Here is a 22,696-nt window from a genome sequence, read left to right as displayed (position 1 = left end):
AGGATGTGGGGAGAAAGGGACCCTTCTACACTGCTGGTGGGAAAGCCGGCTAGTTCAGCCCTTTTGGAAAACAGTATGGACGATTCTCAGAAAACTAGAGGTTGAGCTCCCATTTGACCCAGCAATACCACTGCTGGGAATATATCCCAGAGAGGCAAAAAAGTACAATCGAAACAACATCTGCACATGTATTTTCATCGCAGCACTGTTTACAATAGCCAGAATCTGGAAAAAGCCCGAATGCCCCAAAACGGATGACTGGTTGAGGAAACTTTGGTACATCTATACAATGGAATACTATGCAGCTGTTAGAAAAAAGGAAGTCAAGAATTTTGTAGTTAAGTGGATGGGCATGAAAAGTTTCATGCTGAGTGAAATGAGTCAGAAAGAGAGAGACAGACATAGAAAGACTGCACTCATCTATGGTATATAGAATATCAGAGTGGGAGACTAATACCCAAGAACTGTAGAAATAAGTACCAGGAGGTTGACCCCATCGCTTCGCGGCTGGCCTCATGTGCCGGGGAAAGGGCAACTCAGAGAAGCGATCACCAACTACATTGTAGTTGAAGGCCATGTGGGGGAAGGGAGTTGCGGGCTGAATGAGGGCTAGAGACTGAGCACAGAGGCCACTCAACACCTTTATTGCAAACCACAACAGCTAATTAGAGAGAGAGAACAGAAGGGAATGCCCTGCCACAGTGGCAGGGTGGGGTGGGGGGGAGATGGGATTGGGGAGGGTGGGAGGGACGCCGGGTTTACGGGTGGTGGAGAATGGGCACTGGTGAAGGGATGGGTTACCAAACTTTGTATGAGGGAAGTATAAGCACAAAAGTGTATAAATCTGTAACTGTACCCTCACGGTGATTCTCTAATTAAAAATAAATAAATTAAAAAAAAAAGAAAGAAAAAATGCTCCACATCTCTAGTCATCAGGGAGATGCAAATCAAAACAACAATGAGATATCATCTCACACCACAGAGACTGGCACACATTCAAAAGAACAAAAGCAACCAGTGCTGGCATGTGTGTGGGGGAAAAGGGCAACACTTTCACTGTTGGTGGGAATGGCAACTGGTACAGCATTTCTGGAAAACAATATGGACTGTCCTTTGAAACCTAGAAATTGAACTCACATATGACCCTGCAATACCACTTCTGGGAATAGATCCCGAGGATGCAAAAAAAGCACAAACATCTGTACCTATATGTTCATTGCAGCACTGTTCACAATAGCCAAAATTTGGAAAAAATCTTGTGCCCTAGAACGATGACTGGTTAAAGAAACTTTAGTACATCTACACAACGGAATACTATGCAGCTGTTAGGAAAGATGAAATCATGAACTTTACTTATAAATGGATAGACCTGGAGAGTATTATGCTAAGTGAAATAAGTCAGAAATAGAGGGACAGACATAGAAGGAATGCACTTATTTGTGGAGTATACAATAAAATCAAATGAGGCTGACACCCAAGGATAGTAGATACAAAGGCCTGGATGATTGCTTCATAGATGGAAGCTTGCTTCAAGAGCAGAGGGGAGAAAGCAGATGGAATAGAGAAGGGATCACTAAAACATGATGGCTGGAGGAACAGTGGAATGGGAGATGTGTGTTGAAAGTAGATCGTGGACCAAACATGATGACCTCTCAGTGTCTGTGTTGCAAGCCATAATTCCCAAAAGTAGAGAGAGAGTATGGGGAATATTGTCTGCCATGAGGCAGGGGGAGGGTGGGAAAGGGAGGGTATAGCTGGGATATTGGTGGTGGGGAATGTGCACTGGTGGAGGGATGGGTGTTTGATAATTGTGAGAATGTAGTCCAAACATGAAAGCGTGTAACTATATCACGGTGATTCAGTAAAATTAAAAAATTTTTAAAAAGAAAGGACAAAATACAGAGTTGGATAAACAGGGCTCAGGGGATGGTGATGTGGGTTAGAGAATGAGTGCAGCTCCGGTGAAAATGGAGGTGGCATTGGACACTGGTTCTGGACACAGGTTTTTTTGCCATCAGCAATGCTACATGGGTCCTTAGCAGTGTCCAAGAAAGGTACCAAAAGTCTTTCTCCACGCCCCACCAAAGGCCATGGGGTCTATGATCAAAGTTTGTCAACATGTTAATCACTTATTAATCTTTTACAAGGTTTATGGGTATTTGATTATTGCACTGTAGACTTTAAACTGGCACCCTGTCTCTCCACAAACTAGAAAACTCTTATGCAAGGAAAGCACATGTAAGAAAATTACTAACCCCTCAGAACTATCTAGAATAACAATTGGCGTGGAACAGGTCTCTCCAGAACTAACTGATAGCCTCCTTTTTATAATATAATAGCAGTAATAGTTGGGCTGAGGTCCATGGACTCAAGTGCTGTCCCTGGCTCTGAGCTCTGGTGTGAACCCCGGTATGGCTTGGGGCATCATATGTGGTGACAGGGTTAGGTCAGGGTCAGCTGCATGCAAGGCTAGTGCCTAAACCCCTGGACAATCTCACTGGACTGTCCCATTATTTAAAGCTCCACAGGGGACTTCATGGACAGCAAGTCTTAACCCCTCACGGCTGCTGACATCTTGTAAATGAGGACTTTGAGAGAAAGGACATGAGACAAATCCATCTTTACATCACAGGGACTGAGCGCCTGCAGCAGATTTCTTTCCTCTCAAGTATCAGCACGCTACTCCAGAATGCCCCCTGCCCCAAACAATTGGTACATCTGTCATTTGTAGTCATCATCCATCCATTCATTTGCTGTTCATGGTCACAGTGTACTCTCATGCCCCAGAGAGTATCTGTGTCATCTTCCTATAATCTGTGGGATCCCCTGTATAGCCATGACTGAAAGTCATCCCCCAGCTGATATTCAAATCAATCAGGATTATTATAGAGAAATTGTGAAGGGTGGAGGGGCTCAGAGTTTTTTGGTTGAACATTTACATAAACATGAACAAATGAGGTAAAGCGCTTCCTTCAGGGGAAATCCTTCTAGGAGATCTGTCCAAGGGCAGCATGCCATCTGGGGTATATTGCTTTCTCCTTTCCTTTACTGGTCTTCCATTTAAGCAGTCATATTAAATGTACTTCTTAATAACATTGTTAGTCTTTTGTATAAACATAGCAAGAGATATAGACTCTTACCTATAACGAAATTAAATTAGTCTCTCTGGACTCATGGTAAAGGGTGGCTTTTCCTGAGGACATCTCACTATATTTCCCCTTCTACAGTTCTCAGGTCAGGTTAGTTTTTTCTAATCTCAATAAGGTATTTTTCATTTACTTCTTGGGTCATGATAAAGCTTGTTCCATCATCGTGGTCTTACTTATTTTACTTCATATGGTCCTTAGGCTGTCCCATGTTGAAGCCAGGGTATTTTATGGCTTTCTCCAGGTCCACATTTAATGAAGAACATTCAAGTTTATTCAAAAGTCAAGTGATCAGCGAGGGAGCACGAGCTATAGAACAATGTGTAGGGCGTTTGCCTTCATAGAGATGACCTGGAATTTAATCACCGACATCTCATATGATCCTCAGAGCACTGACAGGAGTGATTCCTGAGTGCAGAGCCAGGAGTAACCCTAAGCATTGCCAAGTGTGGCCAACAATCAAAATGTCTACTCCCTACACAGGCTCAGGGATCCTTTCCTTTCCTTTTAAGATCCCAAGGACATTCAGAGTTTGTAGAAGAGGTCAGGCCTCATGTGACATTGGACGCAAATCTCGGGCTCCTGCTGAGCAGGTTGGGAGCAAGTGATCACAGGTGAGAAACATTGGGACAGAGAACACAGAACCAGCTGGGCAGGGACTTCCCAGGGGCAGGTACAGAGTCTGATCAGGGTTTCCTGACCAATTCCCTGAGCCCCTCCCTGCATGAACCTGCAGACACACCTGGATTCTCACTTGGGACTAAATCAGCTTCTTCCAGAAGGGACCAACACAGATTTCGAGGAGTGACTGTGATTCAAGGGGAATCTTGCAGCCACCAGTTCTACATTCAGCCCCAGCAAGAAGTGAGTGTGCGAAAGTTCTTGACCTACACAACTCTCCCTGCACTTTCACACTTTTATTTGTCCCATTACTGTGTGATATCACTGTGGTGCCAGAAATCACCGTGACTTTAGTACTATACTTGAAATGCTCTTGCTGATGCTGTATTGTCCAATGACTAAGTGATGTAAATACCCAGCCCTTGCACTCCACATACTCTTCATCGGCTAATGCGCTTTATGTGCCTGTTACTAGATATGATGGCTCATGGTTCTGGATCCAGAGAGCCAAGCGGTGGGTTGCTGGTACAGTGTTCAATAAATGACCAGTTGGTGACCTAATTTGGATGTTTGAGGCTACTTCACATGTGGATATGCTAGTGCAACTATTTTTCTCATTTTTTGCCACCAACCTTCCTGGTTGCAGGTCAAAGGTGGCAATCCGATTGGCTTCCAATGCCACACAGAACCACTGCTTGTTTATTGGGCAATGAGGATGAGAATCAGCTACACATTTTTTTTGGAGATCTAAAACTCAGGACTAGAATGGAAAACTGAAACCTGTGGAATTTCAAGTATGTGCTCCTTTCGATCCTGAAATAACATCCCCAATGAAAATGTTTTTGAATTAGATAAAAACCTATAACTGCCCAGTTGTCTTTTAGTTTGGCCATGAAGGCCTTGTGCATCGTTTTCCAAATTCACTGTATTTAACTATGCACATGACATCAAGGCAAGTTCACAGCAGGTGGGCAGTTGTCTTGCATGTGGACAACCCAAATTTGATCCCCAGCATCCCATGGTCCCTTAAGGCCTGCCAGAAATGATCTAGAAGCATTGTAGGGTGTCCTTCACTACCACCCCACTAAAAACATAAAGATGGACATTTAAGCTAGACCATGATACCAAGGAATCTTCAGGTCATGTATGATTTTTAAATTCAATTTTTTACATTTGAAACATATAATTTATCACAGGCCTGAACATCTCCTGGGATATGAAAACTATTTCAAGGTCCGTCCCTGTCAAAGCATCCATAGCAAGTTTAGAAAAACATTGGAGAGTGTTTATCAAATTCTGTGTTAAAGTCTCAGTTTACTGAGATCTTCCAAGCAAGTTTACCATAAGAAATTCCTCTTAGGGGCTCTAATTCATTGTAGGTGGGGATGCCGACTGGTCCAGCCTTTTTGGAAAACAATATGGACATTCCTTCAAAAAATAGAAATTGAGCTTCCATATGACTGAAAAACTCTGGGAATATATCCCAGAGTTGCAAAAAACACAGTAGAAATGACTTGCATGTTTATTGCAGTACTGTTCACAATAGCCAGAATGTGGAAATAAAGCCGGGTGTCCAAGAGCAGATGATTGGTTAAAGAAACTCTGATGCATCCACACAATAGAATACTATGCAGCTGTTAGAAGAGATGAAATAATAAATTTTGCATATAAGTAGATTGACATGAAAGTATCATGCTAAGTGAAATGATTTAGAAAGAGAATAAAAGACATAGAATGACTGCACTCATTTTTGGAATACAATTTTGGCATATAAAGTAGCATAATATGAGACTAACACCTAAGGGCAGTGGAAATAAGAGCCCGGTGGATCACTCCACGGTTTGGAAGCCAGCCCCAAATGCTGGAGGAAAAGGCAGTTAGGATGGAGAAGGAGCCAGTAAGTAAATGATTATTGGAGGGATCGGCCAGGATGGGAGATATGTGCTAAAAGTAGACCAAGAAACCAAAGTTGACAGCCTTTTAGTATCTGTATTGCAAATAATAATGCGCAAAATTAGAGAGAGAGAGAGTAAGAACGATTGTACCTGCCACAGAGGCAGGGGTTGATATGGGATAGGGATGGTGAGAGGAACACTGGGAACAATGGTGTTGGAAAATGTGCACTGGTGGAAGGATGGGTGCTTGATCATTGTATGACTGAAATGTAATCATGCAAGTTTATAACTATCTCAAGCTGATCCAATAAATTTTGTAAAAAGTATCCTTGTTACCTGATTCTCCCCTTCTTTCCTGAACCTACCCCAACTGAGATGACCATAAATATTGCCAATATTGCTTTTTAATCTACCTAAAGTTTTATTTTCATTTTGTTTTCACTGACCATTTTGGGCAGGTGTAAGGGGCTATTTGGGTCACACATGGTATTGCTCAGGGCATAATACTGAGTCAGGGTTCAGTAATTCCTGGTTGCATTTAGGGAAGCATATTGGGAGCTGGGGATTAAAGTTGGAGATTAAAGTTGGAGAATAACCTGCATGCCTTCTTTACTCTCAGTCTTTGATGCTCCTCTCAGCTTCAACTAACCTCTCCTGCTAATTCTTGGGGATAGACCAGCTGTCCCAGGAAGGAGGAGAAGAATTATGGTTCTTGGGTGTTGGATACTGTGACATTGACCCCTCTTCTGTTTTCATAGAATATTTCCTAGAGGAGACTTGGTGTTCAGAAGGGACAGTGGTGCCTCTCCTTAGAGCCTCTTGGGAATGGTTGAGCAGGGAGGCAAATGGGGGTGTTGAGTTGATGGTATAGGTTTAAGAAATCAACTTGTTCTTGCTGAATACTTTCATTACATGGATTATAAAAGGCTGGTTTTGTTCTTGGTCACTGAGTTTTCAGGCACGAGGCAATTCATGGATTTGTTCCCTGGATGAAGGGGAAGGTGGAGAACCAGGAAACCAATGGCAGCTGCATGGTCAAAGCTTGGCCCTCGACATTCCTTCTTGGTTGACTTAAAGTGGCGATGTGCTCAGGGCTGGGGTTAAGGGAAATAGCATTTTCCCAGGCACGCTCTCTGCCAAGATATGATCCAGAGTTGCAGTGCGCAAATGGACCCTCTGCTCCTAAAGGCTATGATCACAGAGATCTTCTAAACCATTTTGGCACCCAGCAGCTTCTTTTAGAAATGCATCTCGACTGTGAACAAAACTAATATATCAGAAATCTAAAACCTCTCAGCCGCTGTTACAACTGTGGGAGCTCATATAATCTTCAATGTCAGCAATGGAAAACAAATTATTAAATGATGCCTTTTCAGCAGGCTTAATTATTGGGGGAAATTCCAAGTAATAATAGTGAGTTCTACATTAAAATATTGAATGCATTCAAAGTATAGAGAGAATAAAGTGAAGATCATTAGCCACTCAGGTCAGGGGAGTGGGAGGGGGTATATTGGGGTACTTTGTGGTGGAACATATACACTTGTGAAGGGATGAGGATTTAATCATTATATGACTGAGACTTACACCTGAAAGCTTTGTAACTTTTTTCATGGTGATTGAATAAAATAGATTAAAAAATAAAAATAAATAAAAGAAAGTGTGTGAAAATTATTGTATCTCACCATGGAGACTTAAGCCCTCGTGTAAGAGATTACTAATATGTTACAGGTTAAACCTTTTGTGTTTATATCTTGTTAATTGAGATTGGTTGCCTTCTACTTCACATGCCATCAAATGTGGTGTTCTACTCCTACTTATCAGTATGTAAGATTGAGATAATATAGAGTTCTCTTCAGGAATTAAAAAATTTTGAATGGGATAATACAGAAGGATTTATGTTTTGATTGGATTGTGACATTAGATGCCCTGGACTATTCAACCTGACACAGGGTTTGGAAGAATATCTGCAACTTGTTTATTTTTTTGAGAATTATATGAGTCACTGGATTATGCAAGTCAATGAGCTTATTTGGCGCCAGAGGCAGTTGATAGGTGTGACTGCCAGGATTCAGAAGAACAGGGAGATGGGGCAAGGTACCCCATCCCTGACAACAAGGGAGTCTGGAGATTTCAGTATCAAAATCCGCATACCTGAGTTTATCAACATATTCAGTTCTGGAGGAGTCCCCATCCAGAACCTGTGGAATCTGGCTGTGAAGTTGGTGGGAATGGAGTGAAGGCTTTTGGCTATCCACTTAGCATGGGTGGATGCTTGAACTTTCTGCCACCTTCTTCGGTTTCCTGGATGTCTCAGGGTGCCATAAGCTGTCCCAGAGATGATGGAACACTAGTGGATCACATGTAATGCAGGTGCTCTAACCTATGTACTTCTACATCAGCCACCTTATTTTTTAATGTTTTAATACATATGTATTAAAATTTTTATTTTTTGTTTTGAGGGAGACATTGGGGCCACATTTGTTGGGGTCAGGAAATACTCCTGACTCTGTGATCAGGAGGGACTCGGTCAGGCTACAGGGACTATATCTTGTGCCTGGGATCCACTAGGTTCTTCCACATGCAGGGCAAGTGCTATCTCTCTGGCCCTAGTAATGAAGCACTTTTACTTTGCTTAGTGTTTAGGATGGACACGGATCAAAACCACCACTTCACACGTGGAAGAGAAGTGCTCTGTGAATGCTTAACAGTCCCACACTAATAATACAATTTGATTAAATATTTACTGGGAAGTACACTATTCAGTTTGGCCAACTGACCCATGTAGCATGAGACATTAGGACAGAGAATCCCAGGAGTGCAGCCTGAATGGACACTTTGTAGTGGATTTGGATAGATTCCGTAGTCTTTGTGCATCTACTACCTACCCACTTTCTGTGATGTATATGACTTTCTTTTCTAAATAATTGATTTGATTTCAATTTCACAAACATATGTAATTGCTAATTGGAAAGAAAACTATTCCTAAACTAAGAGAATAAAATTATGATCTTCTTTCTTAAGGCCCTTTTTCTCTAAACCTGAACACGCAGGAGGCAATGACACTACAAAGCATGAAAACTTGGGGAGCAGTGAAAGCCAAGCTGAGGTTCATAGATTAAGGCAGACAAAGGAGAAAATTTTGATGACAATTTTGTCAGTCAGATTTCTGGAAGGCACAGAAAGGTAAAAAGTGAAAGAAGGAATTGGATGATTTGACCAGGCTTCCTTGCTGCTCCAACAGAGTGAGGTTCTCGGAAAGATGAACGTTTTTCCATGTTTTGTCTCAAATATCACCTTCATTTCTCCAGCAATTGATGGTTGATAGTTTCTTAAAGCAAGATCTTTTGATCTAATTCTAAACAGAAAGATTATTTTTAGGCTCTTGAGCCCATAGTGAATGCCTTCACAGAGGTCACTTTGTCAACTACCCTTTATACTGACTTTCCCAGAGCAAAAGATTGCATAGTTATGATTATTCTGCATATGTGCATAAAGAGAATTTTCCAAGAACCCTGTTTCCCATATAAATGATTATTTCCAGTCCAGTGTGTCTTGCTCTTCACCATGATCTATTACAGATTACATTTTGATGGGAGCTCATGAGTCTACCCTACCAGTCTCACATTTACCAAATTTCAAAATATGGAATGCTTGTTCCCCATTATAATACAATATCCTGATCACAGACATTTTGATATAATCATGACCAAATTGCTGACTCTGCATTGATTTATGGTTCTAGGTATGAATTTTGGTGAGTGTTGCTGATATGGTAGCTGACAGGGGGGTTTCTAAGTCTAAGAATATCTATGAATGAGGTGAGTGAGTGTGTGTCTGTGTGTGTGTGTTATGGGATGTATTTAAATTTTACTTTACTCTGATGTTCTCTGCCAACCATTGGAAAATACCCTTTTAATTTTACTCTTTCTTTTGGGGTCCACACCTGCAGTGCTCAGGGCTTCTTCCTACCTCTGTGATCAGGAATGACCCCTGATCGTGCTCATGGGATCGATTGTGCTGTAGATTTGAAAGTCGCAGCCACACACCTACCAAGCACCTCCTCAGCCTCGAGACTGGCAACACATGGATAGGTCTTACTCACAAACCCCCAAGACAACTCCCTGAATTGCATACCCTTGGTTTAGTCTCATTTGGATTAAAACAATATTAACACCATTGCTTGTAATAGAATTCCATGCAAAGCTGTTTTCACTCAGGTCGCCCCAGAGGTGGGCAGGTGAGAACCCTTCCTGCCCTGACAGCAGACATCCACTACTCAACTGCTGCCACGCTCCAGGCTGCTTTACAAGACACTTCCTCCCAATTTTCCATAATCATCACACCATATTTGATGGAGTTCAGACAGTGGGCAAAAAATCATAGAATATATATATACATACATATATATTTATATATATATATGAGCCAGACAAGATACCCAGAGTATCACACCCGCACAAACAGAGCTGGCAAGCTACCTGTGGTGTATTCAATATGCAAAAACCAGTAACCATAGGTCTCATTCCCCTGAGCCTGGAAGAGCCTCCAATCTTTGGGAAAGATGAATAAGGAGAGGATGCTAAAATCTTAGGGCTGGAAGGTATTACTGGTGCGTACTTGAGTGAATCGACAAACAATGACAGTGATACAGTGCTACTTGTAATATTTTTACCCATTTATTTTTATCCATCCATATTTCTTTTTCCAAAGTGAGTTGCATTATATGCAGATCAGTACACAGATCAATGAGAACAATGTCACCAACAATGCACAGACTGGTTAATCAGAGTTCCAGGGAGAAATAAATGATCATAACCAATCAGCCCCCTGGAATGTGCTTGTGCAAAGACAGAAGGATGATCAACATCTGTATGACATCTACGATATTGTAGAAACTAGTCCCATGGGAACAGCTCTGGAGGAAGATCTTTCATCTTCTCCTGGTATATTTCATCAAAGATTTCTGCTTGTGCCACTGTGAGGTGATTTTTCCAGTCCCCAGAAACACCTGAGAAACATAAAAGAGAGACTCTGATTAGATGATGTCAGCTCTGCTGCCACCAAGTTGTCTCATCCAGGCTTGGGTACAAAATTTACCTCTGTCAAGTACTGATGAAGAAAAGGAAAACTAAGAGCAAACAATTTCATGCTGTGCTACGAATCTTCACTTTACTGAGAGTAACTGGTAAGGCATGTGAGTGAGACGCTTTTCATTTCTATTTCTATTAGTTTCTGGGCATTACTGGCTGTGTCAGAGTTTGTTCTTTGCTCAGGAATCACTCCTGGCTCGGCTCAGAGTACCGTAGCTGTTCCTGCATCAATCCTAGGTCAGCTTCATTGCTATGCAAGTGTTTTCTCTCCAGTTCCTTATTTTCTTCAGACTAATCTCAGCTTGGAGATCACAGGTCAGGATTTCTATGTTGGAATACCTGGGGTCGGAGGGATATCTCTCTCCATGGCAGGAGGTGCTCCCTTCCCTAACTTCCTGGACACGCTTTTGTCCACTATCTGCTTATAAGGAAACAAGTCATAGCAGCCTAGGGCTTCGTATTACAACTTCATTGTGATAATGACCCTACAGACTTTATCTCTAAATCCAGTTCTGAAGTCCTAAACAGGGAGGGGAAAATCACTGGCCCTTCAAAGACAGGAATTAGCCGGGAACATGCCTCCTTAAACTCGCCACAAAATCATGTCCTTCTCACTATCAGAACAACGTATTCTCACACAGCTGCCAAATTGTTCCTATCCTCTACAGCATCAGCTTCCCACAAGTGACCTGTGAATCAAGTTATCTGTTTCCCTATGCAGCAGCAAGAACTGTGGAACACAGGTCTCTTTTCCAAAGGAAAGAATCAGAATCAAGCCACAGGTTGCAGAAAAACAGTAGTTGACTGAGTCCCTGAGCAGGGACCAGATCCATAGTACGGGAATACAGGGTTTTAGATCTTTGCCTTGCACAAGGCCTTACAAGTTTCTATCCCTGGCTTCCCACACGGTCCCTAAGTACCACCAGGAGTAATTCCTTAGTTCAGAGCAGTAGTATATACTGAGCATCATTGGCATGGTTCAGGCCATCCCCATACTCCTCCAAAAAGAGTTACACATCAAATTCTCCTAGATTTTAAGCATCAAGGAAAGCCTCATTATCCTATACCCCAACCGAAAAGCTGCCATGGTGTGTCACCTGACTCCACAGCCCTTTGTGAGAGCCTGGCTGGCTGAGTATGAAAATCATTTCCTTCCTTGTTCTAGCCACACATCCTTGAAGCTGGAATTCTCCAAGTCTATGGCTGAGAAACTCCTCATCTTGAGCCCAAGATCAATTTATTGAATTTTATTACAAAGGGTCTGACACGAACTTGTAGCCACACATCCTTGAAGCTGGAATCCTCCAAGTCTATGGCTGTCTACTGCAAAATGAAAAACATGATCTGTCTTCACATGTTCACTTGAGATGAAAATTCTACTTTTAGACATTTCCTAGTTCATGACAGTGACAAGAACATGCCCAATTTGAATGTCTATCCCTGATCATTGAGCCCAGTCTGTTTAATGGTGGTCAGGAATTTGCGAGGACCCCTTTGTAAGCTGATTATCTGCATGGCAGTTTCTGAGAAGAGAGATAGATCTACTGACCTCAAAGAACTCAGATGGTTCCAAAGCAGGAATCATCATCTGCCAGTGCCTGTAGCTCACGTCATAACTATGAGAGATTTTCACCCAGCTCGTGGAGAAGGGCAATGAATGATGGACAATGACCATGCACGAACTCAAACTCTTCTGACTCTACCCTGTTGTCCTGCCATACACACAGCATTTTACTTTACCTTTTCTTATCAAGGTTGATATCTTTAGATCAATATAAACACCATCCACAAGAGAATAATTGGACATCTTATTTTCTTTCATAGCCTTGAAGGAAGAATTCTCGAGGACTGAATCCAGGGCTTCTGGTTCTAATTCCATGCCCAGATATTGGCAGATCTTCTGCACACTGCTTCTTGTGTCCTTGAAGAAAACCAGCAAAGCAACAATTTAAAAGATGCCAGAGAGGAGATGAGAGGGAAGAAGCCCCAAATGGAGAAGGTGATGGGGAGCAGAAGAGCACTTGGAAATTCAAGCTCCCAGGAGCTGGATAGGCTGGACAGAGTCAGACGGTATACAGGGAGTGTGAAGAAGTCAGGTCCACCTGATTCTGTGAGTAGTATGATACCCTTGCTCCTAAGCAGGGTCTAAAACAGAACATGCTCAAAAGACTTTAGACACCTGTGCTCACAGTTACTCAGACAGATACAGGGAGAAGCTGACAAGGTGAAAGGGAAGGACTACAGCTCTCGTGAAACCATTAAGGATGTTCAGAAACACCCCAATGAAGAGCCTACAGGTGCACAGTGTCATCCCATAACCAGTGTTAGTCATTGGACTGGGTGCACACAGCACATCGGGAGATGATGAGAAAAAGAATGTATCTCAGGAAGGACTTTGCCCTGACTCATGGACCTTAGTTCCTCCTAGTAATAAGAAGCTTTTCACTTTCTTTTTTCCATGAGTCTTGATTATGTTTCACAACAAAACTTCTGACTTGAAAAATGACTATAGGGAAAGTTTTCTTGGTGGCTGGAAACTTGTTCAGAGGATGAACAGGATTGGGTGTCAGAAGCAAACATTCTTGGCAGGGAGGTATTTTGGGATATATGAGATAACTGCAGAGACATCGGGGCAGCTCAACTTAATTCTACAGCCCATCATTTCCACCTGTATGAGTAGCATCCTCAGTGGTGACCACATTGGAGGACACAGTGCCTCTGTGACTCTCCTGTTTCTGGGTAGGGCTGCCACTCTTTCAAAGTTGTTTAAGGGAGCAAAGAACCATTTGCCAGAGTAAGGAGTCTGGGGAGTGCACTTCCAAAGTGGGGCGCCGTGGCATGAGCTGTCCTCTCCCTGGGGATCTCTCATATGTCTACAGAGATGTTGGTTTGAGACACAGAGGAGGAGGAACAGGTAGGAAGGTGCAGAAAATTTGGGGATTCCGACAACAGAAAACAGAGTTACCCTTTTCAGCTCTTCATAACTCAGCAGCAGGAAGTTCTCCTGATCTCTCAATGGCATCCAGCCATGGATATGGTCGAACCATGAACCATAGGGCACTGCATGGTGGGGAGGCAGAGAATGAAGTGGGTTCCACATCATGGTGGTTAGGATCCTCTGAATGTCGAAGCTCATGCAACATTGTTCGCACCTCTCCCTATGAAGGCCTTTACTATGGTTCACTGATTGAAAGAGAGGAAGTGGGCACAGAGTGCTCCAACATCCTGGGGGTTTCCTACCCAAGTCAGTTCTACAAGAGCTTTTTGAGGCTCTTTGAAGTTTCTGCCCAGTGGCCCAACCACGGATGGAGAGGCACAGTAGTGCATCTTGAATATATTGTCTTTCTTATGATTTTGACAGTTTCTTTGATAATTATTTTCTCTTAGGAAATGATCTCCTGTCTATGTCGCTCTGTCTCTCTTTCTCTATTTCTCTGTCTCTTTCTGCCTGTCTGTCTCCCCTATTCTGTTCTGACAGCACTGTCCTATATTCACTTACTGTATCCCGGGGAATTGTCTAATGTGTCTACGATAGTGGTCGGGATTCTTTCCTCTAACTACCCAAGTCTCACAAAAACAAGAGGAACTGAGCTGTAGACTTCACATGCCCTGATTTCTAGTCTGATCACAAAGTTATAGCATCAATATGGTATAGTTCTGGCCAAAAAGAGGCATCTCATCTGTTGGGCTCAAGAGAATGCACACACCATCCAGTCATCAACCTTTAGCGTTCACACATCAGTGTCTTTGACAAGAGCAGTAACAGTACATTTAGGGCTCAGATGATTGTTTGATCAGTGTTACTAAAAAAAGTGGGTTTCAGGGTGAAAATGTATGAAGCCAATGGCTGTCTTAAGACACTCACAATCTTTGAGTGAAAATGGGTCCAAATTTGAGTTTTTATTGACATCTCAGGGGCTCATGGCTTAGTCCTGTTTCTGTTCTCAGGATTCACTCCCAGAAAGCTCAGGGACTTATTTGGGATTCAGGAATCAAACAAAGGTCCATCCTGTGTGAAGCAATCGCCTCACTGCTCTGTGGTTTCTCTAGCACCAAAATGGGTCAAATATTGAATGTAAGACTTCAAACCATGAAACTCCTTTATATAAGACAAGAGATTATGGGATCTTGGCAAAGATACACTCCAAGATGTCTTGGGAAGTAGGGATTCTTTCATCCAGGTATTGGATGGAAAGCTGACCCCAGGCTCTACCCCCAGAGGAACAATGGAAGGGAGGAGTAATACTGCAGTGTATCCAATGGTTCCTGAGGCACTAGGTTTGTGAAGTTGCACTCCAGTAGATAATTGGGACCTAGAAAAATAGGGCTCCATACTGACAAAGCAGCTTCTAATTTTTGGGAAGACATTGAGTTACCATCTGGGTATAACATGAGATCTCATAAATTACTCTGACATCCTCTACCCAACTACTGTATTTTACAGTCACTTACCATTTCCTTCAAGGAACCAATCAAAATACTGTTCCATTGATTCTGCTTCTTGAACATATTTGAAGCCTTTCCAGAACAAATGGCCAGACACAATAACATCTCTGGGATTTCTAATGACATAAATCACCTTCAATAGAAAAAAACGGTAAATGTCATCCATTGAAATTATGTTCTATCCTTTCTATGAAAATTCACTTATTGGGAAACATCAGTTTAGAACATGACTGTGTTTTCATGTGCTGCAGAGGACATCCTTGTGGTTTCCCCTCAAATCGAGTTTCCATGAGTCACTAAACAATCTCTCCTTTAATCTGACCCAAGCCCTACTGAGGTGATCGGCCATATTTTTAAATTTTTTTTTACATTCATTAAATCATTGTGAGATATTTACAAGGTTTCATGTTAGGATTACAATCACACGATGATCAAACACCCATCCCTCCACCATCGCACATTCCCCACCACCAATATTCCCGGTATACATCCCCCCCTTCCCACCCTCTCCCTGCCTCCATGGCTGACAATATTCTCCATACTCTCTCTTTACTTTTGGGGATTTTGGCTTGCAACACAGACACTGAGAGGTTATCATGTTTGGTCCATTATTTACTTTTGGCACACGTCTCTCATCCCAACTGATCTTTTAACCATCATTTTCTTATCGATTCCTTCTCTATTCCATCTGCCTTCTCCACTCTGCTCATGAAGCTGACTTCCACTGTACAGCAGTCCTCCTGGCCTTTGTATCTACTGTCCTTGGGTGTCAATCTCCTGTGATGTTATTCAATACTCCACAAATGAGTGCAGTCCTTCTATGTCTGTCCCTCTATTTCTGACTCGTTTCACTTAGCATGATACTCTCTATGTCTACTCATTTATAGGCAAATTTTATGACTTCTTCTCTCCTAACAGCTGCATAGTATTTCATTGATCACCCATATTCTTAATAGCAATTTTTATCTACCTAAAATCTTATTTTCTTCGATCTACCTAACGTATTTATTTAATTTATTGTGGTTGGTGGGAGGGGCCTCTTTGGGCCAAACATATTGCTCAGGGCATATGCCTGGTTCTGATTTCAGGGATCTTTCCTGCTTGAGTTTAGGGGAACATATTGCGCACTGGGGATTGAAGCTGAGATGCACACATACAAAGCAAACACACTTCCTTCTGCACTATTGCTCCTGCCCTCTGATCATTTTTTTACTTATCATTATTATTATTATTATTATTATTATTTTTGGGTAACACCTGGCAACGCACAGGGGTTACTCCTGGCTCTGCACTCAGGACCATATGGGATGCTGGGAATCAAACCCGGGTTGGCTGCATGCAAAGCAAACGCCCTACCCACTGTGCTATCTCTCCAGCCCCTTCTGCTCATTTTTTAAACAAATGGAGAAAGTCATCATAAATTTCTTGTCTTTTTTGTTTGATTTGCTTCAAATCAAACTATTAGAGCTTAATAGTGTCAGGCTTCATACATGTCAAAAGAGAACATTTGCTACCTTTGAATTTGGTCATTTTCCAATCTACATGTTCACCTCTCTTCTTCTATGATCCAAGCAAATACCAGAAAACACAAAATAACTAGGTATGTGGAGGGGGGTGTTGCAGTGAGAAGATGGTCGAAGCGTGTCTACAAGAGGCCAGAGCTGGCTGAGTGCCGACAGTTATCAACTCTTTGAACAATGGCCGGTTGCGGTCATAAATTTCTGACCGAAGGAAGGTAAGGGTCCTTTAAATATTCTCCCCCAATGAGTGCCTTCGGAACCAGCCTGGCGCCCGCTGTGGAACTTCGGCCAGGAATGTGATCCCTGAAGAAGGCTGCGCTGTGGCTGCAGGTGCCCACGCTGGCGGAGATAGGACGGTCATGTGCGCTATGTCAGCTTGACGCTGCAGCCACAACATTTCTATGTGAATAAACAGTGATCTTTAGGTCCAACCTGGCACCAACATGGTGCTCTGGCCATTGTGTAGAGGAGCTCCCCAGGTTCCCGCCATGGGCGTCAGGCTCGTGATCCAGCTGCCCACTGCACCAGGGCATCCCCGCTGTCCCTATCCCTCCCCCCCACCTCCACAAAAACTCCAGATCAGCCCTCTAAGCAGTGGCTGACGGTATCATATCTTGAGAAAAATCTTTCTGAGCTCCAACTGCCTGGAGACTGGACTCAGGACAGGGACAAGTGCGCCCTGGGTAGATTCTGCTGGACTGGTTGTGGCCGCCTTCTGAAGAGTGACGAACCCACACAGTTTCTTGCCAAGGTTACTACTGCCACCACCCCTGTGGTCCAGAGGGTGCAGCACTGCTGTTGTGGTAACCTCGACCTGCTTGGCAAGAGCATCAGCAGCCCTGCTGTGTCGCTGGGCTTCCTGACACCCCAAAATTTGGCATTATGCCTCTGACAGTCTGCAGCAACTAAAGACATAGTTTTATGAGAAATTAGGCAGGCAAAATTTAGGTATGGGTAGACATGCCCACCAACCTCCTCTGGTGCTGCCATACAAGCTCATTATCAAGCTTGCTTGATTATAAATAAATATTAAATGAGATTTTTTCAAAAGTCTCAGGACATTTTTTCAGAAACTCGCATAACTGAATCATACATTGCACTTGGAAGGGGAATGAGTTAGCCCAGTGCATTCCCAAACACAGCCTCTGGCAGCCACTTGCTCCCACAATCCAAAATTGTCACCGACCCCTGGGCCAAACCCCAGGATCTATGGACGGACCACACCTAGATATTAATCTGCTGGAACTTTGGGTATGCTGGTTTTTATGACTGAAATCTTCAGGTTCTTTTTGAGTTCAGAGGGGGATAACTCCCCCACATTGCTGTTATTCCAGAATCCCTGACAGTTATGTTCAACCCATAACTGTCACACATTTACAAAATCCATTCCTGTTGTACCTTTCCATATAAATACTGAACTTCTTGAACAAATAGATTTCTGCCCAGTACCCATATAGCACACCAAAATGCTCAAAAAGAGAAAGTGAGAGAGAGATTGAGAGATAGACACAGAGAGAGGAAACATTTCTGTTATAGAAGCAGGCTTAGGGGTGGGTGGGAGCAAATTGGGTACATTGGTGGTGGAAAAACGACATTGTTGAAGGAATGGGTGCTGGAACATTGTATAACTGAAACCCACTAATGAAAAAAGGATAAAAAATTAGCTCATCTCTACAAGGTTTCAAAGATACCTGGTTCTAAATCTCCATCTTACCGAATGCCAACACTGGTACTCAGAGTTCCCCCTGACTTGAGTTAGGGAGTCAGAGAGGCTTTTGGACAAACAAAAATCAGAAATTCCAGGACCCAATGCACCCTTCACTTCCCCATTGTTTCATTTCATGAGGAAATGAGGGAATTGTGAGTCCAGAAGAGGCCCAGAGAGGAGAAAACAAAGGTGCGCCTGTCTATCCACATAGACCCACTCTTTCTCACTTTGCTCTACTGTTCATCTCAAACTAACTCCTATCTACAGACACAGAGTATATTACTCTTTACGATCCCTGTGTGTCACCTGTTATTCCCATGTGAGTTTTGTTAGACTGTTGGACTTAACAGACATTGACAATTGGTAGAGACCAAGGGAGCGGAAAACTGAGGAGGGGTGCCAACCACTCACACTGGCTTCAGGCATTCATTCATGAATATTTTCAGCAGTCTCCTACAGAGAGCTCTTTGGGCTTCAACCTGACCTAATTTATGTTGCATCTTAAACAGAGTGGGGTGACATAGCAAAGAACAGAACTCTTTATTTCCATTTTAACTTGGCTGCCCAAAACCCTGTAGAATGATTGACATGATGCACTCAGAATTGCACAGTAACTTCATCTAACACAGAACCACAGACCCTATCCAGGCCTATGAAAGAGACTATGAATCTCCACCACAGTCTCTGTTAAACCCTGGAAATACTGAGATTTAAAAAAACATTGATTGCACATACGAGGACGATCGTGCACTCACCTTCACTTTGGCATTGAAGAATGACTTTGGCAGGAATTGGATGGGAAGGTGGGTACACATAAAGCGTGGGCCTTTCTTATCTTTCAATACCTTATACCCGTTATCTGTCTCTATCCATGGGGAACGTTCCCAGAGAGGCACAGATTGAATCCACTTGGGATCTCCTTTGGTTTGAATCAGGGAAAGAATCTCCACCGTCCAGTTTGTTCCTAAATCAAGGAGAGAAAATGAAGATCAGGCATTTTCTTTGACTTTTATACAATTTATCACACTAATTATGGGATAAAAAAGACACCATTTTCAAGCATAGACTGCAGCTCTATCAACAAAAATCGAGATCTGAAAACAACCAAATTCCAGCAAACAGTTAGGTGGATGAAAAGATGAGAACTATACAGACAGTGAGGAATCCTAGTCATATGGGAGAAGAGATCAAGTCCAGTTCTTTTCATCTAATGTGAAAATAATTTTGAAATTAAATGCCAGGTGACAGAGACACAGCAGTGATTCCCGGAAGACAAAAGCTTGCCAGAGATCTCTCCAGACCCCTTACAGAGTCAATTCCACCGAGTCACCTCAGATGGAGCGGGTGTGTCCTCTCCGCCTGCTCCAGATGAAACCCTTGTTGGCCATGAGCTTCCAGAAGAAAAAACCGGGTATGCAGGTTCAGGGACTAAGACTCCAGGCCACCTGGTAGCACCAGAGATGGGCCCTCCCTTCTTGTCTGCCCACCCATTGGGGGTCCTAGCTGTCACACCCATGATCTGCCTCTTGGTGCCATCTCAGCACATCAATAGCCTTGATGCAGAGACTCCCAAATGAATCTCAAAAAGGATTAGCTCCCTGCAGAGATGTCTCTGGATCCCAACCATTTACAATTTTAGAATTCCATAATTATGTGCCATCTTTTGAAACCTCGAGACCTCTCATGATATTTATAATAAGCAATAGAAAATAAATTTTCTAGCATCTGTGCATGGTAGTGATGCTTGAAGGGTGGTCAAAAAATTCAAAATATTGGTGGTAGAAAGGTGTAATTGTGTTAGGATTGGTGCTGAAACATTAAATGTAATCAACTAATATGAACAATCTTATGAAAATAAGATCTTTTAAAATAATAAATAAATAAATAAAAACAAACACCAGGTGATACAGCTGATAGAGAATCAAGAGAACAAACAAGGAAGTAAAATAGAGGGACACCAGGAAAGCTACCCCTTCGTGTGCGGTCACAGTTTTGATGTTACCGAGGGGCCAGTGTATCAGCTGTGTTGATGGAGTTTTGGCAGTTTGATGCTGGTTTTGGAAAGGTGCAATGTATCCCTAAACAGAAACATTTATGCTCTTGAAACCCTCTGGTACCTCAGTAACCAAAGAAACAAGCAAATGTAACAGTGCTGAGGATGTGCCTGGAGTTCTTCGCCTCTTTGCTCATAGTTCTCTTTGTAAGAAAGTCTTGATTTACTTTATACCTGATTATAAATATTCAAGCAAGACCTTCTATAAAATCTATATAAACTCTTCTCTTTCCCTTCATTAACTCCATAATCACCACCTATCGTTTTCTTTTTTCATGAACTCCAGAACAGCAGGTACGCTGCCTAAATGCACCAGCACAATAGTTTGTCCTTCTGTGACTCGTCAATGGACTCTATACAGTCAGCTGGACTCAATACTCAGTTACAAGCACACAAAATCTTGTGACTGTTTCTGAACTTCACTCATTCATAAAAGGTTGAAGAATATGCCCTGAGATGTCCGTGCTACATTTTAACTCCACAGTGCCAAGGCATTTGATCTTGATTTTGACTCTGCCTCTGTCTCTGTGCCCAGTGGTCATTTCTGTGCACTTCTCCTGTCCCTGACCTCAGCCTCAGTTCTCATTTGTTTGCCTTCCCTCATAAAAAGAGCATCTGGATGTACATGGCAGCCTAGCAACACAGCTTCAGGACCAACCCCGAAAGAGATGCAAGCCAGGATAAATCTCAGGGGTACACTCATCTTTAGGCTGAATACTATGGGCTCCCTTAAGATGGGGGACAGGCCAGGTCCCCTCCGTGCCGAAGCCCCAGCCTCTGCACTCACCCCCAAAGTTGGAACCATGCAAACTCACCCAACTTCATGGTTTCCAACTCAGAGATGCGAGGCCAATGAAAATTCCAGGTACATAGGGTTTTGGCCTGAAAACTCTGTGTTCTTCTTGGAGTGGAGCAAAGCAGCCTCCCCCACTGCTGCACTCCTGTAAGTCCCACAAGCAACACTCACATCCCAAAGTCACTTCCTTATAAACAAGGCCCAGCTTTACAATCTTTGGGGAGATGCAAGCCAAACCAAGCTGATGAAACCAATCAGTCCAGTTCTACAGATCTTTGACTTCTTGAGTGCGCAATCACATAGGGGGCTGAGTGACCCCTACAAATTCCAAAATACTGACAGTCAATTAGAGCACAATACAGAGAGCCAATTAGAGCGAAAGTAACATAGAAGTCAATGAAACTCAATTTTAAAAATCAATAACAGATAAGCATTTATTTTTAAAAAAAATTGTCTTTAATTCACACTGCACAACTGAGAAGTGAAACTCTACTTAAAGGACACAACCTGATCACTGGACTATATGCAGTGTTTAGTGATGCTGCTACAGTCCCAGCTAATCAACAATCAAGCTCCCCTCTAGGTCTTTGATGAGCTCCCTTTGCACTTTTGCATCTTGACCTTAGTTAAAACACTTGACACGGTCTTAGAATTCCATCCTATAGGCTCCCCTGGAGCCTGGATAGTCCTCACCCCAACCCTGTTAGGATATCTCTGTTCCAGGCCCACATCCAGTTTCCTGGACACTGGTGGTCTGTCCTATAGAAAGTCTCTCTCTTTCTCTAATGCCCAAGACATGCCACAATCTGTCTCTACAACTGCTCCAGCTGCCTTACCTGATTTAGGGTAGGTCACTAGCAAGACATCTTCATCCGTAAACAAAAAATTATGCCACTCTTCTGTCATGAAAGCAGGTGTGAAAACCAGGGTCGGAAGAAGTACACCATTGATCCTTTTATTTTCACCAGACATTCTGGTTGCTTGACTTTGGAGGAATGTGATATCCACGGTTGGAGGTTCCTTTGTTAACTATATGACCCACATTATAATAAAGTCCAATCTTTCCCTGAGTTAGGTCCAAGGGTCATGATATTATAATACTGTGACGTCACTCAGGAGACATTATGTGGAAATTTGAGTATAAATCTTGAGAAGAAACGTAGGATATGGGGTGCTTAAAATATTTTTAAGGAATGGTTTTAGAGGCAATGTAGAATAGTGGATCGACATGAGAGTGTCATGCTAAGATAAATGAATTAGAGAGAGAGAGAGGAACGAACAGAGATGGAATGACTGCAGTCATTTGTGGAATATAAAGTAAAAAATGTAATGGGAGACTAATACCCAAGGATGGTAGACATAAGAGCCTGAAGGATCACTCCACAGCTTGGAAGACAGTCTAACATGCTTGGGGGAAAGGC

General features: G+C 42.7%; 1 protein-coding gene across 1 annotated transcript; it reads right to left on the bottom strand.

Moving 5' to 3' along the window:
- Positions 1 to 10,557: 10,557 nt before the first annotated feature.
- LOC101553298 (sulfotransferase 2A1-like) lies at positions 10,558 to 22,247 on the bottom strand. Its single transcript, XM_004619709.1, has 6 exons — positions 22,112 to 22,247; positions 19,182 to 19,390; positions 15,205 to 15,331; positions 13,718 to 13,812; positions 12,493 to 12,673; positions 10,558 to 10,670 (listed from the first exon to the last, which is right to left on the bottom strand). Exons 1-6 carry the CDS (start codon positions 22,245 to 22,247, stop codon positions 10,558 to 10,560), a joined length of 861 nt encoding a protein of 286 aa, XP_004619766.1.
- Between the last annotated feature and the right edge of the window lie 449 nt (positions 22,248 to 22,696).

This window comes from Sorex araneus, chromosome 8 (assembly GCF_027595985.1).
Source record: "Sorex araneus isolate mSorAra2 chromosome 8, mSorAra2.pri, whole genome shotgun sequence".
Lineage (NCBI taxonomy): Eukaryota > Metazoa > Chordata > Mammalia > Eulipotyphla > Soricidae > Sorex > Sorex araneus.
Note: the sequence above shows the minus strand (reverse complement) of the source record. Positions and strands in the feature narration are given on the sequence as shown.

What these genes read in the sequence shown, in the direction of transcription:
- LOC101553298 (XM_004619709.1), bottom strand. Translation starts at nt 22,247, where the DNA reads ATGTCTGGTGAAAATAAAAGGATCAATGGTGTACTTCTTCCGACCCTG. An exon ending in GTTATGAAGAGCTGAAAAGG is followed by an intron (nt 12,674 to 13,717) that starts GTAACTCTGTTT and finishes GTTTTCTTCAAG; the next exon opens with GACACAAGAAGCAGTGTGCA. An exon ending in ATCAACCTTGATAAGAAAAG is followed by an intron (nt 10,671 to 12,492) that starts GTAAAGTAAAAT and finishes TATGTTTCTCAG; the next exon opens with GTGTTTCTGGGGACTGGAAA.